Source organism: Nomia melanderi, chromosome 6 (genome assembly GCF_051020985.1).
Source record: "Nomia melanderi isolate GNS246 chromosome 6, iyNomMela1, whole genome shotgun sequence".
NCBI classification, from domain to species: Eukaryota; Metazoa; Arthropoda; class Insecta; order Hymenoptera; family Halictidae; genus Nomia; species Nomia melanderi.
In genome coordinates this window covers 1,620,369-1,638,670 of record NC_135004.1, presented here as the reverse complement: position 1 = coordinate 1,638,670, position 18,302 = coordinate 1,620,369, and the positions used below count along the sequence as shown (strand labels likewise).

General features: G+C 30.7%; 6 protein-coding genes across 14 annotated transcripts; 2 read left to right on the top strand and 4 right to left on the bottom strand.

Moving 5' to 3' along the window:
• The first annotated feature begins 34 nt into the window (after window positions 1-34).
• On the top strand, window positions 35-4,527 carry LOC116427128 (UBX domain-containing protein 7). Of its 2 annotated transcripts, none has more exons than XM_076368829.1 (10): window positions 35-240; window positions 337-425; window positions 565-813; window positions 891-1,165; window positions 1,246-1,575; window positions 1,660-1,848; window positions 1,924-1,969; window positions 2,068-2,150; window positions 2,223-2,426; window positions 2,491-4,527. In XM_076368829.1, exons 2-9 carry the CDS (start codon window positions 386-388, stop codon window positions 2,379-2,381), a joined length of 1,371 nt encoding a protein of 456 aa, XP_076224944.1. In that variant the 5' UTR covers window positions 35-240; window positions 337-385; the 3' UTR covers window positions 2,382-2,426; window positions 2,491-4,527. The 2 variants fall into 2 exon arrangements, with proteins under 2 accessions (XP_076224944.1, XP_076224945.1); XM_076368830.1 differs by having other exon boundaries at window positions 331-425.
• Jwa (PRA1 family protein Jwa) lies at window positions 4,324-6,068 on the bottom strand. Of its 4 annotated transcripts, none has more exons than XM_076368833.1 (4): window positions 5,868-6,068; window positions 5,572-5,789; window positions 5,325-5,499; window positions 4,324-4,526 (listed from the first exon to the last, which is right to left on the bottom strand). In XM_076368833.1, exons 1-3 carry the CDS (start codon window positions 6,065-6,067, stop codon window positions 5,360-5,362), a joined length of 558 nt encoding a protein of 185 aa, XP_076224948.1. In that variant the 5' UTR covers window position 6,068; the 3' UTR covers window positions 4,324-4,526; window positions 5,325-5,359. The 4 variants fall into 4 exon arrangements, with proteins under 4 accessions (XP_076224948.1, XP_031833004.1, XP_031832987.1 ...); XM_031977144.2 differs by having other exon boundaries at window positions 4,324-4,523; XM_031977127.2 differs by having other exon boundaries at window positions 5,386-5,499.
• On the bottom strand, window positions 6,009-7,689 carry LOC116426532 (transcription elongation factor 1 homolog). The gene is made up of 2 exons (XM_031975603.2): window positions 7,124-7,689; window positions 6,009-7,048 (listed from the first exon to the last, which is right to left on the bottom strand). The coding sequence occupies exons 1-2, from the start codon at window positions 7,237-7,239 to the stop codon at window positions 6,916-6,918; spliced, it is 249 nt and encodes an 82-aa protein (XP_031831463.1). The 5' UTR covers window positions 7,240-7,689; the 3' UTR covers window positions 6,009-6,915.
• A 520-nt stretch (window positions 7,690-8,209) lies between these two features.
• Rpn7 (regulatory particle non-ATPase 7) lies at window positions 8,210-10,121 on the bottom strand. 2 transcript variants are annotated; one of them, XM_031975576.2, is made up of 5 exons: window positions 9,875-10,121; window positions 9,158-9,509; window positions 8,750-9,078; window positions 8,496-8,664; window positions 8,210-8,421 (listed from the first exon to the last, which is right to left on the bottom strand). In XM_031975576.2, the coding sequence occupies exons 1-5, from the start codon at window positions 10,017-10,019 to the stop codon at window positions 8,247-8,249; spliced, it is 1,170 nt and encodes a 389-aa protein (XP_031831436.1). In that variant the 5' UTR covers window positions 10,020-10,121; the 3' UTR covers window positions 8,210-8,246. The 2 variants fall into 2 exon arrangements, with proteins under 2 accessions (XP_031831436.1, XP_076224946.1); XM_076368831.1 differs by having other exon boundaries at window positions 9,846-9,987.
• Window positions 10,122-10,226: 105 nt separating this feature from the next.
• Window positions 10,227-11,680, top strand: mRpL19 (mitochondrial ribosomal protein L19). Its single transcript, XM_031975589.2, has 4 exons — window positions 10,227-10,401; window positions 10,545-10,986; window positions 11,074-11,352; window positions 11,451-11,680. Exons 1-4 carry the CDS (start codon window positions 10,335-10,337, stop codon window positions 11,575-11,577), a joined length of 915 nt encoding a protein of 304 aa, XP_031831449.1. The 5' UTR covers window positions 10,227-10,334; the 3' UTR covers window positions 11,578-11,680.
• Window positions 11,681-11,744: 64 nt separating this feature from the next.
• woc (zinc finger protein without children) lies at window positions 11,745-18,260 on the bottom strand. 4 transcript variants are annotated; one of them, XM_031975497.2, is made up of 12 exons: window positions 18,091-18,260; window positions 15,283-17,476; window positions 14,835-15,188; window positions 13,918-14,759; window positions 13,612-13,835; window positions 13,286-13,521; window positions 13,029-13,215; window positions 12,836-12,961; window positions 12,637-12,758; window positions 12,380-12,527; window positions 12,214-12,313; window positions 11,745-12,099 (listed from the first exon to the last, which is right to left on the bottom strand). In XM_031975497.2, exons 2-12 carry the CDS (start codon window positions 17,440-17,442, stop codon window positions 11,925-11,927), a joined length of 4,674 nt encoding a protein of 1,557 aa, XP_031831357.2. In that variant the 5' UTR covers window positions 17,443-17,476; window positions 18,091-18,260; the 3' UTR covers window positions 11,745-11,924. The 4 variants fall into 4 exon arrangements, with proteins under 4 accessions (XP_031831357.2, XP_031831372.2, XP_031831366.2 ...); XM_031975512.2 differs by having other exon boundaries at window positions 12,214-12,310; XM_031975506.2 differs by lacking the exon at window positions 18,091-18,260 and adding an exon at window positions 17,700-18,070.
• Between the last annotated feature and the right edge of the window lie 42 nt (window positions 18,261-18,302).

The following is an 18,302-nucleotide window of genomic DNA, read 5'->3' as shown; positions in this document are numbered from 1 at the left end:
TTAATTATCTGCTGACACGATAGCAACTTACAAATTGTAAGAGGAACATTGCATTGTGTCACGCATGCGCAGAAAATCTAGTATAACAAAATTCTAATGTCCAAAGAAATATTGAACTGCAGTCTGGACAACTGTTTATGGTGTACTCATCAAGAATACAGTTGCATTGAGTCGTAATTTAAAGAGAGCGTTTGGCAAAGGCTAACCAGTAATTTTGAAATTTTTCGGAGAAGTATCTAGGTTGTATCATTCAATTTTTTTTTTTTTTTGACGAAACGAAAAATTTCGTGAATACTCGGAAATGTCAACCGGTTGATCTTACTTTAAAGGTTTCAGTCGATATTCATAAACTTTGTTAAAAATATTTTTGTGATCCGAAAATACGATGGATCCAGAACTTGTTGAAAAATTCATGGAAGTAACAGGTTAGTATTTTTCTAATGAAGAATTGGTTAATCTTTTGTAGATATTAGTTCAGTTTCATCCACTATTTATATAAAATCTCTATTTGTTTTATCCATCTTATTTGCATTATATACAGTTAAGTGTATTATTTGCTATTAGGGGAGAGTGAAGCCACTGCTCGTCAATATTTATCCCTGACTGATGGTAATGTGGAAACTGCAATAATCTTAATGTACGAGGGAAATCATGCGACAGAACCTGAACGCACTGATCCTGAACCTGAACCAGAAGTAAGACCTCCGATTTTACCAACACAAGAAATATTGGTACCATCGGATCCAGCTTGTTCATTTCCAAGAATATCAAATAATGTGTTTGATAGATTTAGAGATTTTGCAGTAGAAACACGTAAGCATTACCAGTACTACTAAAAATTATTTAGTAATCCATCAAAAATATGTAACTTGGTTAATTATTTAATGTAGAGCTACAGGAAGAAAGAATGACTCGTAGATTTTCAATACTTAAACAACCTTCTCAGCGCAGATCAAATAGATTAGAAGATTTATTTCGACCTCCATACAGTATCCTCTTCTTGGGCCCCTTTTTGGCAGCTCGTGCACATGCCAAGACATTAAATCGTTGGTTACTTGTAAATATACAGAATCCTCAGGAATTTGCTTGCCAGATTCTTAATAGAGATGTATGGTCGAATCAGCAAATTCAGGAAATTGTAAAGGATCATTTTGTCTTATGGCAAGTAAGTTGTAATCAGTTACTGGTTCTTCTATGTTAAAAAAATAAGAGATGGTTATGAAAATATTATATATTTTCTAATAGGTCTTATCAAGCACTAGTGATGGAAAACGTTATATAGATTTCTACAATGTATCTAAATATCCTTATGTGGCAGTAATAGATCCTAGAACAGGAGAATGCATGCAAACGTACAATCACATTACTGTTAACATTTTAATATTCGCATTAAATGATATGTTAAGCACTCATCCATCTCCGGACTGTGTATCAAGCGATTCATTCAGTCCTAAAAAATGGAATAACTGTAATGAAACAACAATAACAACAGCAACAACATCAGTTACTACTACTACTAGTAGTAGTAGTAGTAGTACAGCAACAACAAATGACAATTCTGCAACTAATTCAAAAGTAAATATATACTTCACTATATTTAAATTAACTACAAATTTGAAAGTAACAATCGTTCTTTCATATAACATATTCTACTTCTAGGATTATGACAGTAGTACTAGAACTTCTAAACATTTATTTGATAGTTTAAATGACTTAGACAGTTACAATAATATAGATGACATTCAAAGTTCAAGTTCAAGTATGTCTTCCAATGAATCTCAAAATACAAATAAGAAAAAGAAAATTGATGAGCTAGACGTAAAGGAAAAAGTCCAAGAAAATTCAAAGGTATGTTCATAAATTATACAGAATTGTTTATAATCAATACTCTGTAATGAAAATGAATATTGACAATTTGTTTAGGATGAATCGTGTGCACCAAAATATGATTTGAACAACATTAAAACGAGTAAGAAATTATTGCATTTTAATGAAATTATAATTTGTTTAGAAAGACTATTAATAACTTGAAATTTTACAAAGTAATTCAAATATTATTGTGCGCAGGTAATGAATCTGTAAGACTTTGCTTAAGATTGCCAAATGGTAAAAGAGAAACAATGTCAATGTGTGCAGCGAACACAATAGAAGTAAGCTTTATAATTTTACTATTTATATAAATCAAGTATATTTTAAAAAACGTACTAATTTTCATATTTCAGGATTTTATAAATAAAATGGAAAGTTTGGGTTACTCGTCATCGGATCATAGTTATTTAGTTCCATTTCCAAAAACAAATATAGGAGAGCTTTCCCCAGAAATACATTTATCAGATACAATATTATCTCCAGCAAATACAGTATTCATAACAAAATTATAAATACTTTATTACTTTACAAGAAAATTATACATACTGTGTAATATGGTAAGTGTATTGTTTTAATGTTCTAGATATTATTAAAATTAACAGACTCTGCTTACTGTTACAGAATGAGGTAACATACTGTGAGTATTTATTTTTCTTCAACTACAAATTGGAATATATCTTACGTTTGAAAAGTATCATGCAATTTAAAAACAAATGGTACAATTATGAATATTCATGCCATGTGTGTTCGATTAACATTGAAGTATAATTATAATTTTCATGTTTCTTATCATTGAATGTTCCAATATTATAATACATACAGAAATCTTCTGAATAAAAAAAGTAATGTTCAGGACAGCGCTTTTAATCGAGATAAATTATTTTAACATATATTTTAATTTAGACCGCAAGCCGTTAGCTTAGATGGGAAAAACAACCAAATGACGAGTCATTCAAATTCTTACTTACACAGACGAAGAATTAAGCGCTGACCAATGACTCGTTTTGATAATACATCTCTCTCCTTCTTTCCTCATATTATTTTCAGTGTGTCCTTTATCACACAATAAAACTTCAATCAATGAATTAACTGCTCACGGTAACACAAAATGATCTGCGATCGGCGATTGTAAACAGCTAGATAGTATGTCATAAAATTCTGGGATATTATAATTATGAAAGGTATGTCATAAAATTTCACTACCTGGATGCTGGATTAGTTCGCGTCCGATAATAATAATAGTCCAACACGGTGAGGGGTATAATCTTAATAGCAGAGGATAAGAAAGAAAAAAGTAAAAGAAACGAGAGGTGCGTAATAATGATTCTATGGTAAATACCTGCTACAATAGTATCTGTACCTAATTCTCACTGCACTAGTCCGCACAATGTAAGCATATATGTAATGTGTAAAGTGATCACGAAAACTTCCTGAACTTTAATGTCTCTTTCAATAAGAACGATTGAGTTCCGATCCATGGTTCTGTCAAAACATCTTTCCTCGTAACGAATAGAATATGTTACATTAAAAAAATATGTTGACCTTGAAATTCAAGGTCAAGGTCAATTTTGTAGGGACCGGTTTTTAATCAAATCTTCACCTATCTAAAGGTGTAAAATCACCATGCTCGTTATAATTAATTTTTATACAATCTATACATTATTATAAATCTTCGTGCATCAGTAAAATTATAGTGAAAGAAAGCGTTAATCAGTTCATTCACTTCCTCGCAATTTAAACTGCTATATCTAAACTACATTCTAATGCAAGTAGAAATAAATCAGAAAACCATAGAGAACTAGAAATATGAATGCAGAAGATCTTAATTATAATTGTTAGACAAATAATACTTCCATAATAAGACTAGAATATAAGTTCTAAATAATTTTCATATCTTCTTTTTTATCAGTAAGCCATTGTTTTTTTAGTTGTGTCCAACATATTTTATATGCACCATTGTATTTAACTTTGTTTATAAATAAACAAATTTTCTCATTGAATTAAAAATATAAATACGTATACTCTATTTAAATGTATTTACCGTCCACTTTTACTGTGGTAACAATAAAATAATGTAATGTACTATCAGAAAGTACTACAAAGTTTATATGAAATATTAACAGTAAATTTATAATACTATAATCAAGTATGACATTGTATTCAAAATATTAATTTTTCTCGCAAACTGCCCGTTGTTACACTTTAATTTTACAGACGTAAATTACACATTAAGAATTTATTTGCTTCGATTCAATTTTTTAAATAAATGTGATTAACAAAATATATATATACACCACTATCTTTATTTACATCATTGTAATAAAAAATTGGTACATTAACATATATATCCATAAATCGTACAAGTCATATATATTCATAAACATTTCATTGATATCAGATTTCAATTTATATGCATTTACATATTATTTTATAAATGTAAAAGATATTGGATAATTTTATTACATATTTTTTTAATTTATTGTAAAAATTTCAGTACATAACTTTCACTGCAATATTTATCCATAAGCACTTTTCCAGCGAATTAGGGTAGCACCAATTAATTAATAAGTACAATCACTGGCAAACAGTCGTTAGGAGGAAATATTACTGAAGAGATTGGGTATAAGTTGTCTGTGCACGTAAGGTCACACCTTCTGCTTATGAAATAAAAAGAAAATAACGAAAAATTAGGTTACAAATTAATTATGTTGTAATACAAATTATAATCAATGAGTGCCATAAAATTAGTTAATATTATATTAAGGTATTAGTTCTATCAGTATTTTACACTTATACATAATACTTGTAAACTCTTTTTTACATAATGCATGAAAAAAATATATTTCTATATACAATCTGTTAAATTTATTCGACAAAATACATGGAATTTATAAATGAAAGGAAATGTAGAGTATATTAAATTTATGAAACGATTTATACTGTTCAAGATTAATTCCTTAAAAATTTTAATTTATATTCAAGTACTTTTATTTTATTAAGATTTTACATTACAAGTAGAACAACATATAGCAGTATTGCATATATTCTATAATAATTATTGATCTGAGTTTTCTTTAATCCTTTCTTAAGAGAGGAAGAAAACTGTGGAAAAAATATTAAATATCAATATTATTATTAACCTCTGGTACTTTCAATAATGATATACTTATTCATTAATAGTTTGAGTATTACATGATTTGTTTGTTATAAATAACATTCAATAAATAACTATTCACATTAGTTTTCATTAATAAATAAATTCGTTATAGAAGAGTTAAGCAAGCCTAAAATTGTTATGCTTTTTGATTTGTTTCTTGCTCTTCTTAATTGAAAAAGCATAATATTAGAATATAAGAAAATAAATGTTTGCTTTAAACATTAATAAAGTTAAGCTTAACGTGACATTTAAGATATTAAAAATACATGTATACATTTGTCATTACATAAGTACATACGGAAGTACGTTTTTTCGTAACCGAGTAATAAAAACTTAATCAAGGAATTCTTCTTTCATACCAAAATATTTTAAGAATATGCCCATTGGCGTACGTTCCAATCCCATACCCTCAATTTTGTTGACAAACTTATTTTTAATATGCCTTAATCTCAACGATGCGTGTATAAAAGTCACTAAAATCAACAATAAGATTAGTACAAATTGATTAAACATATTGTACTCATGAAATTAACTGTAAAACTTACCACAAAATGCCAATAAAATGCCAAATAACAGTACAAGAATTGAATTTATAGTGTAAATTACAAAAAATGCACAGACGACAAGAAATATGATTTGAAGTTGTGGATATTGTTTCTTAATTTTGCATATTTCTTCATTATTGGTAAAAAGAAATAGACATTGACCACATATAGCTGCCATTGATAACAGACCAACGAATAGCTTTGATGGATTCATTGATCTAGATAATGAAAAATATGAAAGGAATCAGTAAATTTAATTAAAATAATATTTCCCAAATATTATAAAAGCTACTTACCCCACAATAAGCATAATACTTATCGACATATACAGATAATTCGTTTGATAGTATATTAGATTATTTACTACTCTGTTACCCCATTTCTCAAAATCATTAAAATTGGGTAGCTGGAAACGTGACGGTTCCAGAAGGAAATCATTTAAGCCCCGAAGAGGTGGCAATTTACTTCCACCATGTAATGCCTTTGCTTTATCCATCCTTTACGATTGTAAATTGAAGACTCTGTTCTTACACTTTCACGTTAGTCAGTCTTTCTATTTCGCCACTCGGTATTTTTGGACGATGACGAGCACAAGTAAATGTCATGCAATGTTTACAAAATCAATGTTACCCCCATTAAAAAAATAACGAATTAGATCACTTTGTACAAAGGTTTTAATTTTCGTGAAACGTAAACGGAAAATTTTTCATCTCTTGGACCGTAAAGGAGCACACACCCCTGAGCGTAATGTCTGCCAAACTGATTCGATAACGGACAAAATTTCTTAACACGATTCCTCATCTACTGTCAAGTAGCAAGCATTGAAGAACAATATAGGGTTTGCGTCATTTCTTATATCAGGAAAGTTCAAATACAGCGCGCATTTTAAAAGTCATTCTTGTCGACAGCCCAAGTGTCATTAATGGAATTTTATAGGATGCATTGAAATAACCAGAAACTAACTTACAATATTGAGATTTATTAAATATTAAGCGATAATTACTTACAAACATACAAAATTATACAATATAATAATTATTTATCTTTCTTATTTCTTACGTGCACTTTTATTCTTATTTAATAGAATACGTGTTCGTTTTCTATTTGTTTTCATGGACAGAAATATCATACAGTTAACAAGTGGAACAACCAGTACATGTTATACATAACAACGATATGTATCAGATATTGATAAATATTGTTAATTCGTTACAGTCGATGTAGAAAATAATTTCGGATCATTAATAGAACGACAATATTTGTAAATATATAACACAAATGTTAGAATCTTTTCAGTGTACAAAAAGGCACAAGTTTATTTGTTCAGTGTCCAAAGAGTGTCATTTAATTTATGGCGTCACATGCGTCGATCCAGTCGTTGTACACATCAATCGGTTCGGATAACACATTGACGGTAGTCTGGTAATCTTCTAAACAAACCCGACACGAAATCTTTGCTGTGTTCCGGCCTTTGTCCCTAAAATCACAAACCATACTAAGTTTCACTCTACATTTCACCAAATATTTTTTCATTTGGAAACACAGGACTTACATTTTAACTTCACACGATTTTTCATGATTACAAAATGGACACGTAAATTGTATGTCCATAGGTTCGATAGCTTTCCTCTTTTGAGGAGCTTGTCGTTTGCTCTTTCTTCGTCCCATTTTCGATATATACTTTTTTACCTGTTTCACGTTTCAGTGAAACAACCGTTACTGCAATTTAAATGCTTTGCAAGACTTTTCGCAAATACTATATGCACTATCTGTTTGAAGTTAATATTAATTTTATAATAATTAATATTTACTGTACAAAATACTGAATAATACAAAACACGGGAAATAAACTTCTCTTTCAAGAATCAACTGTATGCACACATAGATGTAGACGCGCTCAGATGCGTTGGCTGACTACCCGCAAGCTGAAAAGTCGTAGGGGCAAGGAGGATCACCCACACGCTCCACCACGGTCCTTCCAGGAAACATAGCAGTCGAGCCCTGTATCCCCTGGATTCCGTTAACTTAAAAAGCCGCCACCGTGTTGAAACGAAATTTGACGCCAATGACCGTTACATCTCACTTCATCGCATTCAGTTTTGTTTGCATTCTTCGTCGCGCAGCTCGACCAATAACAACAATGTATCAAAATCGAGGCGTCACTGTTGCTATAGCTACTCAATAGAGCATCGTCAGTGGGAGAGTCCCTTTGCCCCTGTGATTTTACAGCTTATGTACAATCGGCCAATACGCCCGAGTTGGACTTGCATATGTAAACTTTCAGATTTTAAATCGACAAATGTCGAATAATGATTAAGTTGAATAATTGTGATCTAAATTTACTCTTAAATCATAAATTATTAGGATTATTTTGCTTCTTAAAACTATACAATATTCTATGTATCTAAAATGTGCTAATTATTTCAATTCATGTCAATATTTCATTCACAAATAATTTAATATACGTGGGTGGGACTAAATGATATACGTACTTCTTATCAATAGTCACATTTAATATGTGTATTTTTATCATAAAATTGAGTAATTATAATGAAGTTCTTTGATACAAAATTAATGTTAATTATGTTACAAATTAGTTTAGAAGAATTTCAAACATGCAAATAAGTAGGTTTTCTCGTTTGATATTGAATTATTATGATTTATTTTTTATATAATTAAATATTAATAACACGTGATAATTTTTGCACCCTATTAAGCAGCAAATCCCCCTGCTTAACCATAGCTTGATATTGCCAATTTTTGCTATCTGGTCTATTGGTTTCGACTACTCCACCAACACAATCAACTTTACAATGCAATCTTCCAGCTGCAATGAAACGTGAGAGTTCCCTGCAAGAAAAAATTCAGTTATAAATACATATCATACACTCAAAATAATTAAAATGAAAAACTATAAAACTTACTGATCAATATATTCTACTGTAACGCCAAAAGCTTCTGCCATGTATTGCAGTGTTAGAGATCTATACGATTCCAAAAGTTGCGTATACGCAAGAATGCGCATTTCTCTAACATAATACCGATAATGAGGGAATATTAAATAGTCCCTGCGCAGTAAGCCTTCAACATGTGCTAAAAAGATATTATCATATTGTTACATATTTCACTTTTTCAGTAAATATATGCTCGTTCATTTTCAATAAAAATGTTTAAATACCAAGATTCTTGAAGAAATCAGCATAGTGACAATTATATAAAGAGAACAAGTAATCTTTCACATCTGGATTACTGTGAAGCACTTCCAAAATTTCTGATCCTTTAATGATTTTATCTCTGAGCTCATTCCTTGGTAAACTTATCATACTTAAGTATACTGTATATCTAACAAATGTATTATAATCCATAAGCTCATAACTTGTAAATGTGCTAATTGTATCCAAAAAGAAATTTGCAGCTTCTTTGAAATCTCGTACTGCTATACAATATGTTCCTTGATAAACCTTAAGACGGTTTCTTCTATCCCAATCACCACCTTCCTCGATTAAACTAAAACGATAAAAAAAGTAATATTTGCCATATTTTACACATTATCGTTGCATAGAACTAAGTTTTAATATTTTCATACCTCTTAGCTTTTTCTATGCTGGCTGTAATGTGATCATGATCCAGATAAAATAATCCAATCCTAATATTATGAAATACAATATCTAATCTGTGCCCCAAAGATACAGTTTTATAATAAGTTTTTCGAAATGCAGAGATAGCACCTTCTTTATCTCCTATTCTGCAAAGATGCTCAGATTTCTTTAAATTGGCTTCACGAACTTCCATTTCTCCTAAATTCTTTTCAGCATCCTCAATCGCATCATCGAGTTCTTTTAATTTTTCCATATTGCGAGCCTTCATTTCAGATAAAAGGGCATCATCTACAGGCCAATCCAAATCTTTACATACTTCTTCATAAAATGGAGCCATATCTACAAGAAAATATACACTCATAATTTATTTACAAACTATAAGCTATAAATGTATATTACATACTAAATTGATAATTAAAGTAATATCACAAAATAAATCATATCGATTCAGAAATGTGAAAAATGAAAATTCAAAAGACGGACGAATCTATAAATTTTTACTATTAAATCTATGAAATATAAAAGAGGTTAGATCAACATTGACAGAATATTGTACAAACTTATGTATCATAGAAATGATGAAGTGGCAAATAACTGTGTTAATTCTGCTTAAGAATAATTAGGCAAAGTACATTATAACTGGAACTTATTAAATATATTGATATATCAGTGTACTTAAAACAGTGAAAAAGATGCAGTCTCACTTTCTGCTTTAATAGCATCTAGCAGTTTATTCTTCAAGAAAGGATCATCTTTATGTTCAGGCAAACTCAACAAAAATTTTGTTTGTGCTAATTCTAGATTCGGATTCTTCTCCAAACCTTCTTCTTCAAGATTTTCTAACGGCATTGTAAACTAAAATTGTAATTGCAACTATCGATAGACACAATGAACCAACACTTTATTTAATTCTAAAGCACAAACTACATACTAGCAAAGATGAAGTATAAGGACTTCTGTACCTCGTCCGTGGTACTAGCAAAGATGCAACGTGAATGAATTTTAATCGTTCCAAGTGTTAGTATAGAGGACTCTTACATAGATGAAATCATGTAACACTTCGGTGTTCTCCATCTCTATGAAAATATTCTACGTTTAAAGTGTGCACTACATCCAAAGTTATCAACTTGTGAATTGGTAAACAACATATCTTCGTATCGTAACATGGTTAATCTAACCAGAGTTTCGTTTTATAAAACATGGCAAAATTTACGCTTTTTGAAATCACTAAGTATGTTCCTTTGTATTTTTATTACTATATGTTCGTATTTAAACGAGTTTAATTTTATAAGTATTACTTTATGTTCTGTATACAATAATTGTTTGTATTAACAATAACCGGGGCAATACAAATTTTAAATTTATTATTTTTAGGCAACGAAGGGAGAACATTTTCATCTCTTGCACAAACAGGAAAGGACGAAGAAAAACCTAAAAGTGATAATGCAGGAAACCAAACTATGCAAGAATCATCTGATAAAAATATTGAGAGATACAGATTTATTTATCCAGAGTTTTTGCCTGATCCAAATTCATTACATCGTAATAGTTTAACAGAAAAATTAGAACGTCTTGATATGTTAGCCAGAAGATCTGTCATAAACATTCCTGAATTTTACGTTGGCTCTGTATTACGAGTAACTTATTCTGAGCCACATGCATCTGGAAAAGTAAACCAATTTGTTGGTATATGCATATTAAGAGAATGTACTGGATTACGATCTTCATTTCTTTTAAGGAACATTGTAGATAAAGAACCTGTAGAAATTCGTTTTGAATTATATGATCCAGCTATAAAGAAAATTGAATGTTTAAGGTAAACAATACTTAATTATATTATTTTCTTCTTTACTTGTACTTCTTTATTTTATATTATTTAATTATATGTTTATAATACTTACAGGTTAGAAAAGAGATTAGATAAAGAACTACTTTATCTCAGAGATGCGCCACCGGAATATAGTACATTTCCATTTAATATGGAGGCAGAAGTATTACCTACGGGAGCACCTGTTCCAGTAAATAAAATTAAAGTTCCGATTACAAAACAAAAATGGTCACAAAAATGGGAACTATTTAATTTAAAAGGAGTTACAGAGTTAGTTGTTACCGAAAAACGTAGGAAGAAAGCAGAAGCTTCTGCTAAGCCATGGGAGAAATATGATTTAATGAAAACTTATAGGTAAAAAAACTTTATATAACAAACCATGCATAAATTTCAGCTTATATATGAAAGTATCAAGAGTTTATTTACATAATTCTTTTTTTGTATTTTATTAGGGAAACTATTCCAGAAGAAGAACAAAAAGAAATATTTACTGAATTATACACAGAACTCTCCCAATTAGAGGTGAAGAAGAGAATAGACAAACGGAAACGTCAATTTGTAAGGCCGAAGAAGATGTAATTTTTTGTATGTTTTAAATAAAAATTTATCTTTACTGTTAATGTATCTAAATATTTGTAATATACTATATATAATATATAATAATATACCTAAATATACTAAAAATAGTATATATATATACACGTTCATTATAAACTTATGCCTATAATACCATTTTAAAATATTCATTTGATGATAAATTTTTTTGTTTTATTAGGAAGTGAAAAATATACAATAGAAATTATAAACTTTCAATGATTATACATCATTCTTCAAACATTCTTGTTTGTTTTATGCGGAAACGGTTACTTTTTTCTCCGTTACATTAACCGAATTAACAGAGGGGAGATAAATATACGAACACGAAATTAACTAGTCAATAATGCCACATTAATTTCTTTAACCATCTTAATGCGATATAGCATTTTTATGAGATGCTCTTTAGCCAATGGAGACGTTGAGTACCATACTGGACTGTCTGGTACACAGCTTCTTTCAGGTAATAAATAGAATACATCGTTACGAGTTTTTACGCTTTCTGGGCTGAAATTGTTATAAAAAATAAATTACATATTATTTTACAAACATTTAACATTATTTTTTAGAATAGAATAATATATATTTTAGGAATATTGAACTGCAATGAGTTTAACGTACCACTTGGATAAGTAAAATTCGTACAATTTTACAGGACACCTTAATGGATTTTCTTCGTTTTCTTGTTGCTCGTATACTTTCTTTTTACGCGAATTGCCTTCTAGAAGAAGAATCATAAGTTCCTAATATTCTTATACATTTGTTACCATAACCACTTAATACTAACCCAATGCAGATTGTGGTGGATAAAAACGGAGGAGAACATTTCTCGATCCTGGAACTTTTCCCGTTGCTGCAGTAGGTTGTGCGGCAGGATTACGTTTCCAATGTTTCATAATATGAGAAAACGATAACTGCATATGCTCTTCTACTGTCTAAAAAATTGTATTCATCTCTAAATTTTTCATTCGCAGTTTAATTTTGAGGATCATCAAATTTTTATTACTTTCGTATAAGTTAAAATACAGAAAGTTAGGTACATACCACAAGATTAAAGTGCTTAGTATTAAAAAACATAAGAGTGCTTAAGAGAACATGTGGTGAGTGAGCACCTAATTGTTTACATTCCCATAAATGTTCCTCTTCAACCCTCGTTACAATATATTCTAAAGAAGAGAAAACAAATACTTATTACTAACGATTTTTTTAAATTGATTTTCAAAATAACGGTTAACTGTCTTACGTGCATCATTATACAGAACAGAAAACTTCTTTGCAACTTCATTTAAACAGTCCGTAAATTTTTCATAATATGTATCCGTAAAAATATTGTCTATTCTATTATTCTCAAACAAATACTGTTGTATACCTGCAATACAAGATTAAACTGGACATTGAAACTATTTAATAGAAATACACTTATTTAGGATATTTACCTAAGCAAAGATAATATATCGTATCCGGAGCATATTCCGTGCCGTTTGGTTTTCTAACTTCTTTTACAAAAAGACACAATGAATAATTTAATTCGTCTGCCGTGAGCTGCAGGAGATCCGTTTTAAATAATTTCATTTTCCTCGTCGGTGTACTTTGTTTTTCTAGTTCAGCATTCTTTGTAACTACCTATTAATATATTATTCATTTCTTATATAGTTCTCAAGAAGATACGAAATCACATTTACGTTTTAATTACCCATTGCCTCCAAGCGTTTACTCCGAATGTATATTTTAACGCCATGTTGGCATCTGGTTTTTCCATAGGTTCTATAATCCTTGGTTGAGGTGGTGGTTGAGGTTCAGGAGGCGGCATCAAAGGCATATCGTTCGTTGTAGATACACGTCTCCCTCGTTTATTTGGGGTAGATCTTGGCTTATATGGAGCCATTCGTTTTCTTCCGCGAGAACTAACCATAAGTCGCTCAGTTTGGACTGAAAGTATTAAATATAAAACATAATGTTTTAATCTCTCATAATTTTAAATTGTTCAGTTATGAAACCTCTAAAATCATTTTGTGTTACCGTCGCTTTCCATAGTTGTCTCAGATTGTGTTGACGTTTGCGTAGCTGTAATTGTGTTTGGAGTTAAAGCAGCTTCCAAATCAACTGCAGGTTCATCTAATTCTCCAGTTGCCATTTTTAGAGCCATTTGTAACATATCATCACCAAAAGTATTACTAGAGTCAACCCCTTCAGGACTAAAACCTCCACTATGAGATTGATCACGATCACCAGTTTCTTCATCTCTACATACAAAAAAAAATGGAAAGGTGGTATAATCGTTAATCCATTCTATAGCTTCGATTGGCATTAGTTGTTCTAGTTTACCTTTCATCGGCAGAATCTGAATCACTCTCGTTAGCTTTTTTCTCTGTTGCTACCATCTCTGCCATCATAAGAAGTTCAGCTTCAAACGGATCTGCAGGTATTTTTTCTTGTATTCTTTTAATATCTTTAAGTATGCCTTTAGCGCTATTTCTTGTTGTAGGTATAAAAATAGGAACAGGAATTGGCAATGGGAATGGTAGTGGAACCGGAAAAGGCATACTATACATATGCATCGGATATGGAACATAAATTGGTACAGGTATGGGAATAACCGCTTGTTGGACTCCATCCGTTTGCGTGGATTTTGTACAAGGATGTGGACGCACGGAAACTCCCTTTGTATGCATTAATGGCTTACACTGAGTAGTTTTATTGTGTACTTGGGCCGGACTTGGAGGTCTCGTTATAATGTGTTGCTTATAAATTACTTGAGGTGCCTGATTTTGACCAATAGCAACTGAAGGTATCACCATATTATTTACATTTACACTATTTTGTTGCGTTGTTGGACTAGCTTGCCCGTTTGCTATTGCGGCTAGACTTGTTACAGAAGAAATAACTGGCATGTTCTTTTTGTTCTGTAGATCATTAGTTTTCTGATTAGTCGAGATCGTGCTTCTCTGAGGTAATGACCTTTTAGGCATACCAGTAGGCACGGGGTCGTCGCCCGTTGGTATCGTTATTGGCGATTTCGTATATTGAGCTTGAAAATTCATCACACAACTATACGAACAAAAGTTTCGTATTGTAGCGTCTGACATTGTCAAATGATATTGTGCTTGAGAAAATTCTCTACAGAAGTCACAATTTATTCTTTTAGCTGACACTGCATTGATCGAGACCTGTATGCAATTTGGAATATATAGAAACCACTTTCTTTTCGATGATTTGCATTAAAAATATGTAACATTTCATACCTGATACAACGTCAAACAATTTAAGCTGCACATCATCATTACTTGTCCTGTTTTTAACTCCTTTTTGATCATGTCGAAATTGTACTTTTTTACCTTACACCAATTGCATGGAACAATTTTTCTGTTTGTAATAATAAATATATTTAAGCAAGTCTTAGAACAAAACGTGTGAGCTTCATTTTCATAAAACACAACAGAACTTTTCTTATGAGGTAGTTCAAAAAATTTTTTGCAAGTAGAACATTGATCAGGGTCAACTTTTTTTACAAATTTGAATGCTGCGAAACAAGGTTCACTGCAAATAGCTACTGGACCGGATCTATCTATTTGAACCTCACAATGAACGTACTTCTCCTGTTATAAAAAACATAATTTTAATGTAACACATCGATTTACCTTATATTAGAAATAGACTTAATTACAGCATTAAAAGGTAACATTCTCTTACTTCTTGGCAAACACTGCAACATTTTGTTTCGATGACTGGAGGTTCAACGGAACTCATTTTTGAATATTTTTCCATACAATCTTGTGTACAAAAGTCTTTAAATTGTCCCTTATCACCTACAGGTGCAAGAAAACCCTCAGCACTAGAACTTATGTCTTTCTGACAATATGTGCATACTTTCAATCCTTTTTTGAATTCTTCTAAACAAGTAGAACAACAAAACTGTCTAACATCATAACCGAATCGTACACAATATTTGCCTAAACTCACTGCCTGCACCGAACCATTGCAATTTCTACAGTAACTTCCATACTTCGTCTGGAATTTGCCTAAACATTCTTCATTACAAAATTCCATTGTCTCCCAAGAGAGATTACGTTCATCACCTAATTCAACGATTAGCAAACAATTTGCACAACGTTTCTCTCGTTTTGAATTAACCCCATCACTGGGAATATCTACAGATCTATTATTGGCAGCTTTGAATAAAGCTTTACAAGTTTTAGAACAAACATTGTAAGTATCAAGACCAATTTTAACTTTAATCTTACATGACCTTTCTTCTCTACACTGTTTACAGATGTCTTTACTCGTGACTTCTTCAATTTCAGAGTTCTTTGACTCCTCATCAATATTAATAACATCTGCAGCTGGAGTTGTGAAACTGCTAATCGAATCTTTCGCTACCTGAATACCTTCAATAGCTTTTGCATTATTCTCATCTCTATTTTTCAATTCATTTACATTTTGTTGTAGATCTTTACTACTATCAGTATTTGATGTATTATCTTCAGAAACTTTTGGAACTTCATTATGATCAGAATTAATTTCACAAGGAGGTGTATTACTGTTAACATTAGGCTTGTCTGTCTGTCCAGGAATTATCACTTTCATACTGTCTGGAATAATACATAACTCATCATCTTGTCCTGGTAAAACATTTGACTGTTCTTCTTCGGTTTCTATTGAAGTTACTTCATGAAGAGGTTTTTCTGTTCTATCATTACATTCCTTTGCCGCATCTGCAACTTCTGTTTTATTTAAATTTTCACTTCCTTCTATCTCAGACGAATCTGCACAATTCTTTTCGAGTTCTTCAGTTGTAGTTGAAGATTCCACTGTACTAATATCTTTATTTTCTTCATTGTCTTTATTACTAGCATTAAAATTGTCTTCTCCAGCAATTACAATATCCTGTAGATTGTCAGCTTGAGTACACAATTTAGAAAAATCTACTTCCGTTTCATTGAGATCATCTGTGTCTACTGGTTCAACATTTTCAGCATTCAGATTGTCTCCACCAAAAGGATCTTCTGCATCTATAGATTGAATTTCAATTTGTGCATCTCCATGTTTCTCTTGGGAGAATTGTACAAATTCTGTATTCTCAGGTTCTATTATATTTTTCTCTGATACATTTTTGTCACATTCTTCGGATGTTCCTTCTGAATCAGTCTTTTTATTACCTAAGTCATTTCTTTCATTAGTAGATAATTGTATTTCTTCTGTACGAGAATCATCTATGACATTGCCAGCAATCTCTTTCTCTTCTAAGTTTAATTTACATGTATTATCTATCTCACTACTTGTTGAATTCTGGATTTTTTCATTCCCTGGCACATCTACCAAATCTTTTTGAGATTCTGTATTTTCTACTGTGTTAGGATTATTTGTTACATCAATTGTTTCATTACTGTCCATGACATTTGATATTGTTGATATTGCTTTGGATTTATCTTCTTGTAAAACAGTTTTTGTATTATTTTCACATAAACCATCTGACTGTGCACTATCGTAAACTGTTGATGGTACATTTGCATTGTTTTCATTTAAATTTAAACTATTTTCTTTTAATTTATCTTTATTTAAAAGGTTTTCTTTACACGATTTGGTATTTGATGTTTCTCTATTGTCTATGCTTTCATCACATAATTTCTGTTGTATTTCATTAGCTGTGTCAACCACAGTTTCACTCTTTTCACAAGTCTGATTGACTTCTCCTTTTGCTTCAGTATTTAACAACTCTTCTGATATTTCATTTGCTTCACTATTTGTTTTGTTCTCTTGAATAGTTGAATTTTCAATATTTTCTTCATTTTCCGTTGGTGAATCTTTTTCAGATTTGTCTGCTAATAATTCGATATTAATATTAGAAGCCATAATCAATCGTATAACAGTGTATGATCACATGAATCTGAAAATTGACAGAATAAAATATTAATATGGTGAAACTAAAATGAATGTATAAAAATTATTGCATATACTTGTCAGCAAAGAATATATTTTATTCGAGTAACACACGTAAATTGAACGGCTCACATTGACCAATATAAACAAATATCTAAATGCAATATGAGAAACACACAGAATTCAGACATAAGAGTGCAATAAATCCATTAGAATTAGAATGAAAATACCTGATGATAAGAAGAAACAATAAAACATTTCTCAAAAAACAACTGACATTACATTTTCTACACCGATACAGTAAACCACTGTATGGAAGATTGAGGTTATCGCAGAAAGTTAGCTTCACTTCGCCATGTTGCATTTGGTACTTGTGATTTAATCAAGTCTGACAGTGAAGGTAAAACATAAATAAAGGAAGAAAAGGATTGTATTTATGTTTCTCACTAAATGATGATACTTTCTTATAAACGTAAAAGAAGTTAAACAATACTATTCACTGATTTGAAATTAAATATCATGCACAATTTAAAATTTGATATTGGTCGAAAACAGTGAAGTATATTTACAAGTATATAAAATACTCTTATACTTCTAGATAACAATAAATACAACTATCACCTTTTAATCTCGATGCTAAACAGCACTCAGTCTCACAATTTTTTATTTAAAACTAAAGATCAGTATTCATCGTCGAAATATAGCTGCCGTGGCGGCAATCCACGTACAGTACCAACATATAATCATAATCTCTTATTTGGATCAAACTAAATGAAGCCGCGTTCTCATAACAACTAAAATATTTTGTTTATTAATAAACATTTCTGTGTTCA